Source organism: Botrytis fragariae (genome assembly GCF_013461495.1).
Source record: "Botrytis fragariae strain BVB16 chromosome Unknown tig00000797, whole genome shotgun sequence".
Classification (NCBI taxonomy): Eukaryota; Fungi; Ascomycota; class Leotiomycetes; order Helotiales; family Sclerotiniaceae; genus Botrytis; species Botrytis fragariae.
The window spans coordinates 394,158-407,212 of record NW_023501013.1 but is presented as its reverse complement, the minus strand read 5'-3'; the positions used below and the strand labels follow the sequence as shown (position 1 = coordinate 407,212).

At 43.0% G+C, this 13,055-nt stretch overlaps 3 protein-coding genes across 3 annotated transcripts; all 3 read left to right on the top strand.

Moving 5' to 3' along the window:
* Positions 1–286: 286 nt before the first annotated feature.
* On the top strand, positions 287–2,886 carry Bfra_010495 (putative ser thr protein phosphatase protein; the record flags this gene model as incomplete). Its single annotated transcript, XM_037340827.1, has 2 exons — positions 287–839; positions 881–2,886. 2 exons carry the CDS (start codon positions 287–289, stop codon positions 2,884–2,886), a joined length of 2,559 nt encoding a protein of 852 aa, XP_037186470.1.
* A 2,465-nt stretch (positions 2,887–5,351) lies between these two features.
* Bfra_010494 (putative tyrosinase protein) lies at positions 5,352–7,516 on the top strand (the record flags this gene model as incomplete). Its single annotated transcript, XM_037340826.1, has 8 exons — positions 5,352–5,616; positions 5,674–6,059; positions 6,107–6,262; positions 6,315–6,396; positions 6,453–6,510; positions 6,631–6,803; positions 6,856–7,069; positions 7,114–7,516. 8 exons carry the CDS (start codon positions 5,352–5,354, stop codon positions 7,514–7,516), a joined length of 1,737 nt encoding a protein of 578 aa, XP_037186469.1.
* Positions 7,517–8,634: 1,118 nt separating this feature from the next.
* Bfra_010493 (putative beta- protein) lies at positions 8,635–11,950 on the top strand (the record flags this gene model as incomplete). The annotated part of the gene is made up of 5 exons (XM_037340825.1): positions 8,635–8,760; positions 8,820–9,613; positions 9,664–9,772; positions 9,829–11,617; positions 11,736–11,950. The coding sequence occupies 5 exons, from the start codon at positions 8,635–8,637 to the stop codon at positions 11,948–11,950; spliced, it is 3,033 nt and encodes a 1,010-aa protein (XP_037186468.1).
* Between the last annotated feature and the right edge of the window lie 1,105 nt (positions 11,951–13,055).

Below are 13,055 nucleotides of genomic sequence, written 5' to 3'. Positions count from 1 at the left end.
CTAGTATACCAGCAGACGCAGCTTTTTCTTGGCATATGAAAGAGACGCTCGATATTTTCCTTCGTGTCAATTGCTTGTCTACTCTGACAAAGAATATAGCAATCATCCCATCCCAATCCATCACAAAATTTTGACTTACATTCAATAAAGAACACCTATACCTGTTCCGGCAAAACTCGTCAAACTCAAAAAGAAAATAATTCATAAAGAGCTCCAAATAATAAAATGTTCCTTGTTTGAAATCCATCACCAAAGTATGTCGACTCAACTCATTAATATCATATAAATGCCAGTTGAACTCGACATTCTACGAGGAATCCGAACTCTCGCCGCTGCCGTCGGAACTAGTGCAATACTACTTTTCATCTTCACCATCATCATCAATATCATCACCATGTTTCCCAAAAGAGTCAATCCTGACAAGCGCAAAACGCGACCTTGGGAACTTACTGCCGCTGTCAGGATAGATGAATTGCCAGAAGCAGGACAAGAGATAGTCAATCAAGGTAGACCCAAAAGAGTTAAAAGATATGAATCGAATGAGGGATTCGTGCTAGATTATAACCGTAATCGTCAAAGTGCACAAAAATATAGGGGAAAGGGAAAAGCTTTTACTGGTGATGGAGAGATTGGGAGGAGGCAATTGGAGCCTCTTTCGAGACTGAGACCGACACCCCTTTCGTTGTGGACGGATAAGAGGAAGCCGCCTCAGCACCCGCCACTAGGAGGTCCGTCGGGAGGTCCATCCGGTCCTCCAGGTCCTCCAGGTCCAGGTGGAGGAGGAGGAGGAAGAGGGACAGCAACTGGTCGACCAGAGCCCTCAGGAACCCCAGGTCCAGGTGCTGGAAGAGGCATACCACCTGCACCACCAGGACCCCAGGACCAGGCAGAGGAGCAGGAGGAGGAATAGGAATCACATCTGCGCCACCAAGGTCAGGCACAGGAGGAGCAATAGGGATAATATCCGCGCCGCCTGTGACTTCAGGTATAACTTCTTCGGTTTCGACAAGACCAGACTCCAGTGGATTACCTCACTCCTTGATACCGCCCAATATAGACTTTTGGATACCATGGGAGGCGGGAAACACTGATTGGGCAATGGCACTTGCCCGTGAAAGGCAAGGCGATGTCAGTATCAGTGCTGATGAGCTTCTGAAATCATTCGAAGTATTAAATCTGCCTGTATTTTATGATGATTTCTACAGACAATTCGTGAGAGATCCAGCTTATAAAGACTGTCTATCCGGAGATACCGGTCATCCTTATTGGTTTTTCCAAAACATGAAGAATAGATACTATGGCGACAGAATTTTACCTTATGTAAAACCCTCTCAAGAAGAATTTGATAGAGCCAGGATCGAAAGGACTACAAAGGAAGGACGAGAGGCTATAATTCAAAGGGCCCGCCAATCAATGAAATACGCCCAGCTGTTCGGCCAAGGAGTGAAACCGTCTCCATCTAATACAAGCTCACCAGCTCCACTGTCTGGAACTACCTCAGTTCCGGCAGCGCCTCTGCCCAATATCTCAAAATTGACTTCGGGCATAGGAATCAAAACCACTGGGGCTATAACTTTCGAAAGTATATTGGCGGCACTCCGAGCCTCACCCAATCCAGCATCAAAACCCCCACCAGTCGGATCCACATCTGGGAATACTGCAACAGGAAATTTTCCAATTCAGGATGAGCAAGTAGTTGCAGATTATATCAAAAATCTGAGAACTGGGTTGATCACGGGTTCATCGAGTCAAGTAGATACTAAAACTACAACTGCACCGGTCGCCATCAATCCATTCGCAACCGCCCCTAGACCTCCTCAAACATCCAGGCCAACAGTATCTACTCCAGCGGCCCCGGCTACACCGGGTGGGGGACTATTTGGAGGGTTGACAGATAAGATAGGGGGTTTGATACATGGTCTTATCACTCCTTCCAGCGATGCAGCCGCGGCTGCTGAAGTACGGAAGGCTTTTGGTCCGCCAAATGATCTCATCGTTCTTCCTCCCACAGTCAAGCAAAATGTTCCGTTTCACTACGTTTCTGATTTACATCTGGAGCAGACGAGCTATTTGAATTTTGACTTCAAGCCGCGTGCTCCGTACTTGATCCTCGCCGGCGACATAGGGAATACTGGTAAACAAAGTGAGACTCAATATCGGGAATTTCTAGTTAGAATGTGCGCCAAAGCAGAACTCAAACGAGTTTTTCTCGTCGCTGGAAATAGAGACTTCTGGCCATCCAATAGTAATACGGTGGAAGGGACAATAGAAATGCTTAGAGGCTTTGCAAGACATCCGGATACATTAGGAAAACTGGTGTTCATGGAAAACGATCGCTTTGTCATTGAGGAGAATGGAGGCAAGGTTGTGATACTGGGCTGTACGTTGTGGACTGAAAGGCGGAGATCTGGAGGTCGTGAGCCGAGGGATCAAAATAACCAGCAAAGAACTGCGAGGCATCACGCATCTTGCGAATGGATCAGGAAGGAAACGAAGAAAATTAGAGAAGATCCCTATGAAGTTGAAACGCGCATACTTATTATAACGCACATGCCACCTTCTAAGAGCGGAACTTCGCCTCCTGAACAGACCGCAAAGAAGCTTCGTGACTTCAGTAGTGGAGATGGCCATGGCAGTGATGTAATTGATGGCTGCAAGGGACATGGCTATGATCATAGTTCGATTCAAACTACAATGCCTCTTTTGGACTGGAGAGACGTTTGGATTTGGGGCCATACACATTGGAATGAGCCGCGTTACGGGAAAACTAGGCATGGTGGAATGAGGTTTGAATCTAATCAAAGGGGAAATGCTAGTGGGAACCCCGTGAACTATCACCCAAAACCACCAGGTGCTTTTAAACCAGAAAAAATTATTCTGGTTTAATTATGGCAACAATTTTTCGTTCTAGATACCGTATTTTTCAAGAGTTTCAGGCAGTACTCTGTATGTAATGTTTGACAAATGTATCCATTGTTTTTTTTTAGATTCTTTATGCAAATCCTTCAGCCATGATGGAGACGTACTTATCATCTTGTCATTTGAGAGTATACCGCTGAGAAGATGATAATCACTGGCATTATGAATCATCGCAATGTCTGTTTTCAAAGATCAACAGCCTCAACAACTTCAACTAAAGATTGTTATATCCCATGCTTGACCTTGTGAGTGATGTGACAACAAAGTCATTAGAAATGTAGATTTCGATGCTGACTTGCATCGCTTTTTCCTTGGTACCTGTTATCTCGTTACCTGAAAATAGTGTTTGATAAAAGGAAAACAACTGTATCTTATTCAGGACGGTCAATGTGGCCATAATCACAACAGCCTCCAATCCAATACCCATAACTTAGCATGACTGCTTTGCATATACTGCGAACGAGGTCATTATGCATAGGTGGTGTGTTGTGTCGTTGGTGGTGGTGCACACCATTGAGACACGCTTGTTTGATGCTTCATGCATACCTGGATCCTAGATAAGTACACAACAGGATGCTTCTGTGATCTATTGATTAGATGCGTATCGTATCCGTATCCGTAAAGTGTGGTACATGGAAGAGAAAATAGACGAATAGTTTGATAGATGTGCTTCAATCGAGTCCCAAATCAGATGATCTCCCCTTGATGTTCCTCACTCTTATTCTGGATATCACACCAACTGTTCCTTAATCCGTCACTTACTGCGGACCGATTTTAGATTTCTTTGCCAAGACTACCGATTCAAGCTCAAGATTTTAAATACCATAAAGCATTTCAAGGTCCATACTTTGACACCAATTAACCAATATCAGATCCGGTACTGTTTCGATCTGGATATGTCAAATACAACAAGACCCCTTATCCTCGACCATAAGAAACACGCCAGGGTACTTTCTAATTTTCAATTTGATCGACGAATTGTATGTAAATCAAACCTTCTGCCAGGGGTGTCTGATGAAGAGAAAGAGGAAATCTAGACATTTGGAAGTCCAGATAATTGATCGTTTATTCGAGGTGTCAATATTGGATAAAGGAAGAAGAGGTTGCTTGTTCAACATCGGAGTAAGATTTCGAAATTTCTCCGACCAACGCCAAGGAACTGGTTTCGGGTGTGACATTTGACTAGTCTTACAATATCCGAGAATGAGCGTAGGAAAGATAGTTTATGACAACCATCTCCTGCTTTTCGTTGCATTATGATGATATGCCTCGAAATTTCGGGGCGGTATGACATGAGAAATGGTCATCTGGGGAAGAGGGAATCATATTCCATTATACGAAAGGTTTAATGCAGGATTCTCATACCTGATGCCCAGACTTCTCGGCCTGTGTTCCGATAATATATGGGCGTAGTCTTACCCGATTGAATTACTTTTTCTGCAGAAACCCAAGAGATGGGAAGCATGCATGACATCCGATTTGTCAAGAAACGTTTATACGGGTGGTTTGGTTTCCCTAAACCTCGGCATTCTTACTCAATGGGCCATTCTATTACATTGAGAAACGTTCCATTTCGGATAGGTTCCAGAATTCCTTGTTCTTGATCATGGAGAATCCTTCGAATTGCAGCTCGAGTATGCATAAGGTCGAATTCTTGTACATATTCAGCTCAAAAGATGCTAGAGATGGGATGAAATTGCGAAGATACCAATGAGAAGACGGCTCGTCTACCACATTTTGACAGCGTTCCTGACATCAGCTGTGCCAAGATTATGCCAGTCACTCCATTGATGTAAACCACGCGCCAATCAATAGATTTGAACGTTTAGTGCGACCTCGGTGTCGTGATCGTATAAGCTAGGGCGTTGAAGCCACATGGTTGCCAGGTTTGTGGAAGACATTCATTACAAGAATAGCTTCTCGTGTGCTGTAAAGCTGCAGGTTGGGAAAATCATTCATATAGGGCTTGATCAAAAATACCGCAAATGCCAGAATCAGCGCATGGAAGTGGTTCTGGCCAAGGAGCCGCCATTCCATGCGTTCATTGCCTGATGTTGCGTTCAAGCCTGCTCTCCTTGATGGCATTAGTTGATCCTCGTCTTTTGTCGAGGCTATTACACATAGGTCTTACATTTATACGAGGCTGAGTCTACGGCGCCATGCGTTTATTGAGGCACAGAAAAGGCATTGCGAGGATCTTCTGTATACAACAGGAGATGATTGGCGATTACTTCGTGTTTTTGCTTCAACAATAATTCGCTTATTGATCCGTACTTTAACAACATATAAGAGTATCTTAAGCTCATCATAACCTTCCTAGTCAACTCTACTCTGCATTCATTCTCATTACCAGGCCACTTCCTTAGACTCTAGCATATTGTTAGGGACTACAATTTCTAGTGACACAATATACACATTCTTTAAAGCTCAACATGGGACCAAGTCTCATCAGAAGGCTCGGGGCCTTATCATTATTACTCAGCTCTGTCATAGCTTCCCCGCTATCTAAACCCGAGCATTTGAAGTCTCGAGCAGGTACACTTGCTATCACAGGTGTTCAGGATGGAGGTTTACAGCCCCGTCTTGAGATTCGATCACTCGCCGCTGATTCCACTCAATGGAACTTGTTTTTGTTAGCCATGATAGCATATCAAGGTAGCGATCAAAATGAATTGTCGTCTTTCTACCAAATTGCAGGTACGCTACGATAAAACTACTCTAGTGATGAATTGCCTTCAGACTGATGAATCTCAGGTATTCACGGGTACCCCTTAAAGCCCTGGGACGGAGTCCAGGCTGTAGGAGCTGGAACCAGTGGGTATTGTACTCATGGATCTAATCTTTTTGGTCCTTGGCATAGACCCTACCTTGCATTACACGAGCAACAGGTACATGCCTGGGGTGTCAAAATTGCGCAACAATTCAAGGGTAGTAACTCAGAAGCATATCAACAGGCATCTTTGGCTCTCAGAATGCCATATTGGGACTGGGCTGCCAATCCTGCCAATAATGGGCCCATCCTCCCCAATGTCTTGAGCAACCCAACTGCTTTTGTTACTTATCCCAATGGTAGTACGGCAACAGTACCCAATCCATTGTACTCCTATAGCTTTCATCCCTTAATACCAAGCGATCTTCAAGTAAGTAAGAACTCGCTCATAAAATGGTACTTTATTGATTCAAATAGAATTCTGCTCCATTCAACATATGGAACAATACACTTCGGTGGCCAACATCAAACAATGCCAATGCCACAAGTCAAAACAACCTCGCGGAAGAGCAATTCGAAGCCAACTTACCGAATTTCAGAACACAAATCATGACTCTCTTTGCAAATTGGCAAGTAAGTTCGCCCGAAATCTACTTTGTGAAACCATGAACATGTTCACCTTTAGTTTATCAATGCTAATAATTCATTGCAGCCATATAACCGATTTAGCAACAAGGGATCTGGTAGCTCTGGCCTCGGCAACGTTGGTAAGTTCAGCGTATGGTGGAATTCCAAATGGAAATGGTTACTAATTAGTCGATAGAATCGATTCACGATACTGTTCACACGTTGACCGGAGGCTTCATCTACTATGGTCACATGTTAGTTGTATTCCCAGAACATCTTGTTCTTTTTAGCAATCTTAGAATTTTCCTTCTCTCCATATAGCGCTGTGAGGAAAATGATTTCAGGAGTAATACTGACTGAGGTTTATCACACAGGTCCATCGTTCCAGTCGCTGCATTTGATCCAATATTCTGGTTTCACCATGCAAATATCGACAGATTAATCGCTCTTTGGCAAGCTGTATATCCCGATACATATGTCGAACCAACACAACAGAGAGCAGGCACATTCACCATCCAAGCGGGTTCTACTCAAGATCAAAACTCTCGTAAGTCCCCTGAATAATTTCATCGCAGTATTCGCATACTAATACAACGAAGCTTTGACTCCATTCCATCGAGATACGAGTGGCAACTTCTTCTCCTCCGCTGATGTGCGCAACGTCGAAAGACTTGGCTATTCCTACCCTGAGATAATCAATCATCCAGACAACACCACTCTCCAACAAAACATTGCTGCAATTTATGCCAGTCCCCGACCAGCTTCAAGAAACGACAAGCAGCCACCACAACCTCACTTCCACGCGACTACCTAGTGAAGATTGATTTACCGTGGACAGCTCTCAACGGTACTTACAGTGTCGGAGTATTCCTCGGCAAGAGCTCTGCCAGACCTGATGAGTGGGCGAAAGATCCGGCATACGTTGGCATGCATGCTACACTTGGTACACAGAGCATGGCACCCAATGATGTTATTGCTTCAAGCAATGTGCATCTCACCGACGCTCTTATCAAGAAGCATGATGAAGGTGTACTACCAGATCTTAATGAAGATACTATCATTAATTATTTGACTGCTAATCTAGAGTGGAAGGCTCAAAAAGGCGGCACTGAGATTGACATTAGTACCCTGGCTGGTGCGGTGGTGACAACGGAGTCAATCGAGGTTGCTGCCCCTGATGCTTTGGGTACTTTTTCGAATTATAAGTGGGTAGGAGATTTCAAGATCTACCCGGGTGTGTTTGATGCCCTTGGAATTTAATGAGTCAATTGAGAGAATGATGGCGGGTTATTTTGCTTTTGTCAATTTTTTAAGGGGTTAATGGAGGTTCATGTCACTTAACGGGAGGTCTGGTCTGTCTTGCCTTTAAAATTACTGCTGCCATATCAAAAAGCAAAAAAGTCCTTGACATGTGTCAAAATCGGGTAAATATAGATAGTTGCGATTTCTTGAGTAAACTTGTCTAATTTCTGGAATATATCCGTTCAAAACAAGCTTCTATTGGTCCTGTGTTAACAGTCAGTTGTTGAGTGTCTCTTCTTCGTATATCCACTGTCTATCTACGAACTACTATGTCTCTCCCCCTCTATGGAAAAACAAAGATGACAAAAGAAAAGGCAAAACAAACATCACAAATGGGCGTTGCCCGGGATTGAACCGGGGACCTCTTACATGGAGAACCAGTCGATGAAGACTGATATATCCCTAAGCAAGAATTATACCACTAAACCACAACACCAGATTATTTGTTTTGTTATGACTCCGAATAATAAAATGAAATATATTGCTATTGTGATTTGTGCTCTATTGACTCAATTTTTGGTGTCAATGTTTCCTTTGTGGTGGAGTAGAGAGTGGACCTAGGTAGGCTAAGCCTCACCAGAAATCACTCTATTGGTGCATGTAAATATATGTCTGTTTTCCCCGGCATATATTCGGGTAAACAATGTGTGGTTGTACTCCTCTTCCGCAACCTCATGATTAGATTTTGTAGCACCATACTTCGGAAATGTCTACAACTATCATCGTATCCAAACCTCTAGGAATCACTGAATATATCCTTGTCTTTATTACTGAAGCTCAAAGATATCTTGATAGTTATGCTGCATAAAGTCTGCAGATCATACGTGAATGCCATTGCCGGTGCGGAGTATGCATTCAGGCTATACATCCGTCCCACTCTACACTCTGCCTCAACAGTTGGACAAATTCACCCATCATGTATTGGAGAATTCTGCGGAATTACGTCTTCAATGAACACGCAACGCGAATTCAAAAAGATAAGTATAAGGATACAACGGTACTACTTTGTGGGAACGTTTCATTGCTTGTATATTTGTTACGTGGTCATTTGAAGTACACACCACCAATACTTCATTATGTTGATATACTTCAATTTATTTCTTATTTCTGTGTGGTGGATACAAGGTATATTTGCTCTAAAAGTCGGAAGCATTCAAAATGCACGTATCAAGGTGCACAAAAGAGAAGTTCTACAAGATTTGGTCAGTAGTCTGCACTGCAAATTCCAAAGTAAGAATTTTAATCCGTAATATGCTCATAGGTGTCTTGGGATGAACACTCAATTATCATTCGTGGTGAACGTATTATGATCTATTCCGGTGAAGTCCATCCATTCCGTATTCCATCTCCAGGATTATGGCTCGATGTTTTTCAAAAAATCAAAGCCATGGGCTTCACTGGTGTATCTTTCTATACATACTGGGGATTACTTGAAGGCAACCCTGGGCAAGTGATAACAGATGGGATATTCAGCCTTGATGAGTTTTTCGATGCTGCCACGCAAGCCGGAATCTACTTGATTGCTCGTCCTGGTCCATACATCAATGCAGAAACGGCAGCTGGGGGGATACCAGGCTGGGTACTGAGAATAAAAGGAGTCATAAGATCAACTGATCAAGATTATCTTGATTCCACTCAAAAATATGCTTCTACGATTGGCAAAATTATAGCTAAAGCACAAATCACAAATGGCGGCCCGGTTATCATGGTCCAACCTGAGAATGAATACGCGTCATGGCCTGGTGTTACTAACTTTCCAAGTCAAATGAATAAAGATTACATGGCATTTGTGGAGCAACAGCTCCTGGATGCGGGTATTGTGGTTCCGTTTGTTGTGAATGATAATTTGAATATTGGGAATTTTGCACCAAGGAGTGGGCTCGCAGAGGTAGATCTTTATGGGATTGATGCTTATCCTATGCGTTATGATTGTGGTGATCCATACATTTGGCCAACTTATAGATTTCCGAAGACTTGGGACATCAGTCATGCGAATTATAGTCCATCGACACCCTTTACAATTGGTGAATTCCAGGGTGGAGGCGGAGATGGATGGTAGGTTCTGCAAAAATACTCAACGTATTGATCGCTAATGTATAACTTAGGGGCGGCGTTGGAGAAGATCGATGCGCAATTCTCACCAACAATGATGCGATCAAGGTGCAATTTAAGAATACTTACAGCTTTGGAGTTGCAATATTCAATGTCTACATGGTAAGATCCGTAGCTTCCTATTGAGCTCTCCGCTTTGATTAACCAAATTTTGAAAGATATACGGTGGTACCAACTGGGGAAATCTTGGGTATCATGGGGGATACACCTCCTATGATTATGGAGCATCAATAACCGAAGATCGTCAGGTCTGGCGCGAAAAGTACAGTGAAATGAAACTGGAAGCAAACTTTCTGAAAGCGTCTGCTGCTTACTTGACAGCTACGGCTGGACATGGTGAAAATGGTACTTTTGGTGTTCCGGCTGAAATTGCTGTAACTCCATTGTTTGGCGCTATTAATAAGGGGCAAAACGGCACTAGATCCAACTTTTACGTGGTCCGGCATGCAGATTTCACGTCTCTCGCAAGGACATTGTATAAATTTACAGTTACTACATCTCATGGCAACATTACAATACCTCAGCTTGGTAGTTCATTGGTAATGAATGGTCGAGATTCTAAGATACACGTCACAGATTACGATATAGGGGGAATCAACATGATCTATTCGTCAGCCGAGGTTTTCTCATGGTCCAAGAATCACAATGATAGAAGAGTTCTGATTCTCTATGGTGGAAATAGAGATAATAGTGAAGCTGCCTTCCCAGTCTCTCTTGGTGTTCCTGACGTTCTAGAAGGACATGGGGTTGATATTCGAAAACTTGGTGGGGCTTGGGTACTTCAATGGACTGTAAATCAAGAGAGACAAGTTGTCCAAATCGGAAAGTTAAGGGTTTATTTATTATGGCGAAATGAAGCATATAATTATTGGTCTTTGGAGCTGGAAGCACCGGCACCAATCGGTAATCATACATCTCCATCAAAATCATCGATCATCGTCAATGGTGGCTACCTCTTACGAACAGCTAGTATTGAAGGCAAACAACTTAAACTTACGGGGGACATCAACGCCACGACTAACTTTGAAGTTATCTCCACACCTACTGAAGTAACTTCACTTCTTCTCAATGGCAAGCTACTCCATAGCGAAAAGTCAAAGAACGGAAATCTCCAAGCTCACATATCATATTCTCCTCCATCGATTGATCTTCCCAATTTCACAACCCAACAATGGCACTACATCGATTCCCTCCCCGAACTTCAACCTCACTACAATGATTCTCTCTGGACACCATTAGACCACGTAACCACAAACAACACCCTGAATCTCACAACCCCTACCTCAATGTACGCCAGTGACTACGGTTATCACACCGGTTCCCTCATCTATCGTGGTCATTTTCTCTCCACCGGCAATGAAACTACGTTTTTTATTAACACAACGGGTGGCGCCGGATTTGCTCATTCCATCTGGCTTAATTCTACATTTCTAGGCTCTTGGGTTGGCAGTGGTGGAAACCAGACATATGCTCAAACATTCTCACTTCCTTCCCTGAAGTCTGGAAGTTCCCATGTCTTCACAGTATTAATAGATCACATGGGCCAAGATGAAGAAGCCCCGGGAACTGACGCTATAAAATTTCCACGTGGATTCCTCGATTACTCTCTCTCTTCACATCCTCAAACCGACGTTACCTGGAAAATGACTGGAAATCTAGGTGGAGAACAGTTCATTGATAAAACACGAGGTCCTCGAAATGAAGGAGCGATGTTCGCAGAGAGACAAGGATACCATCTACCAAATCCGCCAAGTGAAGCGTGGGAAGTAAGGAATCCAGTCAGCGACGGAATTGACAGCGCTGGAGTGGGGTTCTTTACTACGAGGTTCGAATTGAGTATACCAGAAGGGTGGGATGTACCGCTTGGATTCGTTTTTAACCGGACAGGAACGGCTGGTAATTCTAGAGCTCAGCTTTTTGTTAACGGGTGGCAATTTGGAAAATATGGTATGCATCTTCCTGATATCCCCCTGTTTCCTTTCATATTTGTCTTCTCCTCCCACTTTTCGCTTCCACATCTCTTTTCCCCCGCCTTTCATGTCATCATTCTAACCCCCACCTATAGTAAATAACCTAGGCCCGCAAACGTGCTTCCCGATTCCTGAAGGAATCCTTAATCACCAGGGCATAAACACGGTAGCATTAACGCTTTGGTCTTTGGATAGTGAAGGAGCGAATATTGGTGGATTTGAATTGGTTCCTAATGCAACTATTTGGAGTGGATATCGGAAGCCGAATTTAGTCGAGGGGAGTGGTTGGAGTAGGAGAGAGGGGTATTAGAGAGGAAGGAGAGGAAATCGAGAGGGGTAGATTATGTCTAGAACATCACTATAGGTAAGATAAGAGGAACTCTGGGTTCTGATATCGAGCTTTCATCTACTGGGTCAATTGCGGACTTTGGACATTCATTGTATACATCTTTTGCAGACATTGAATAACCATCAGATCAATCACTTCCTAATATCGAGAGTATTAATTACTCCTATTCAACACAATCTACACATTTTAAATCACACAAGGCTCAACAATAACTAAAGTAATCCGTTTTATGCATGCCCATGTCGAAATCAGAAGAGAACATAGGGTGTATAATTCGATAATTCAGAGATCAATCACCTATATAGCGTCGAAATCATCTCCTCAATGCTACAAGACGACAATCATTCTCTCTTTCTATCGTAAATGAATTTTAGATTTGTTTCGGAGAGGATGCTGTAACATTAGTAGCTATCGTTCTGATATTAACATATCTCGTCTTGCCATTCCTGGGAAGACGTATTTGAGTGTCAGCAGGTACGAGTGTAAATGATACAATACATTACTGCAGCGAAGAAGAAAAATATTAGGTAGGAAGATCTATTGTCATGCATGGTATTTCAATCGCCATTCATATGTATATTCCAGCGAGGGATTTGAAGTATTTATAGTACGGTGATGTTGAGACTGAGCATCACATGTATCCCTATCCTAACTCTAGAGTTCGGGTGCTGATATAACTCATGTGTACGTTACTACTAAGAGTAAATATTTCAGTCATTACGAGTTTACAGAAAGATTTACGAGGAAGTATGGCTCTATAGATGAGAGCTTGAGTATAGTACATTAAGAGAGGGTGTTAGGTTATTGTTCAGTGCTTCCTTGGATTACGATATTGATGCTCATGAGATAGTCGGAAAGAGTGTAGATAAGAGAAGGTCAGGTGGCTGTAGAGATCAAAATATATGGTGACATTTAATATGTGTTTTGTTCATGATAATTGATCATTGCCAGCAACATGATTTAAGCATTGATACAATCATTCGTCGACAAAACGTAGACAATGACAACACAGCTCACCAACAAACTCTATCTTTTCCTGGGTACGACCGTTCAAATTTCTCCAAAT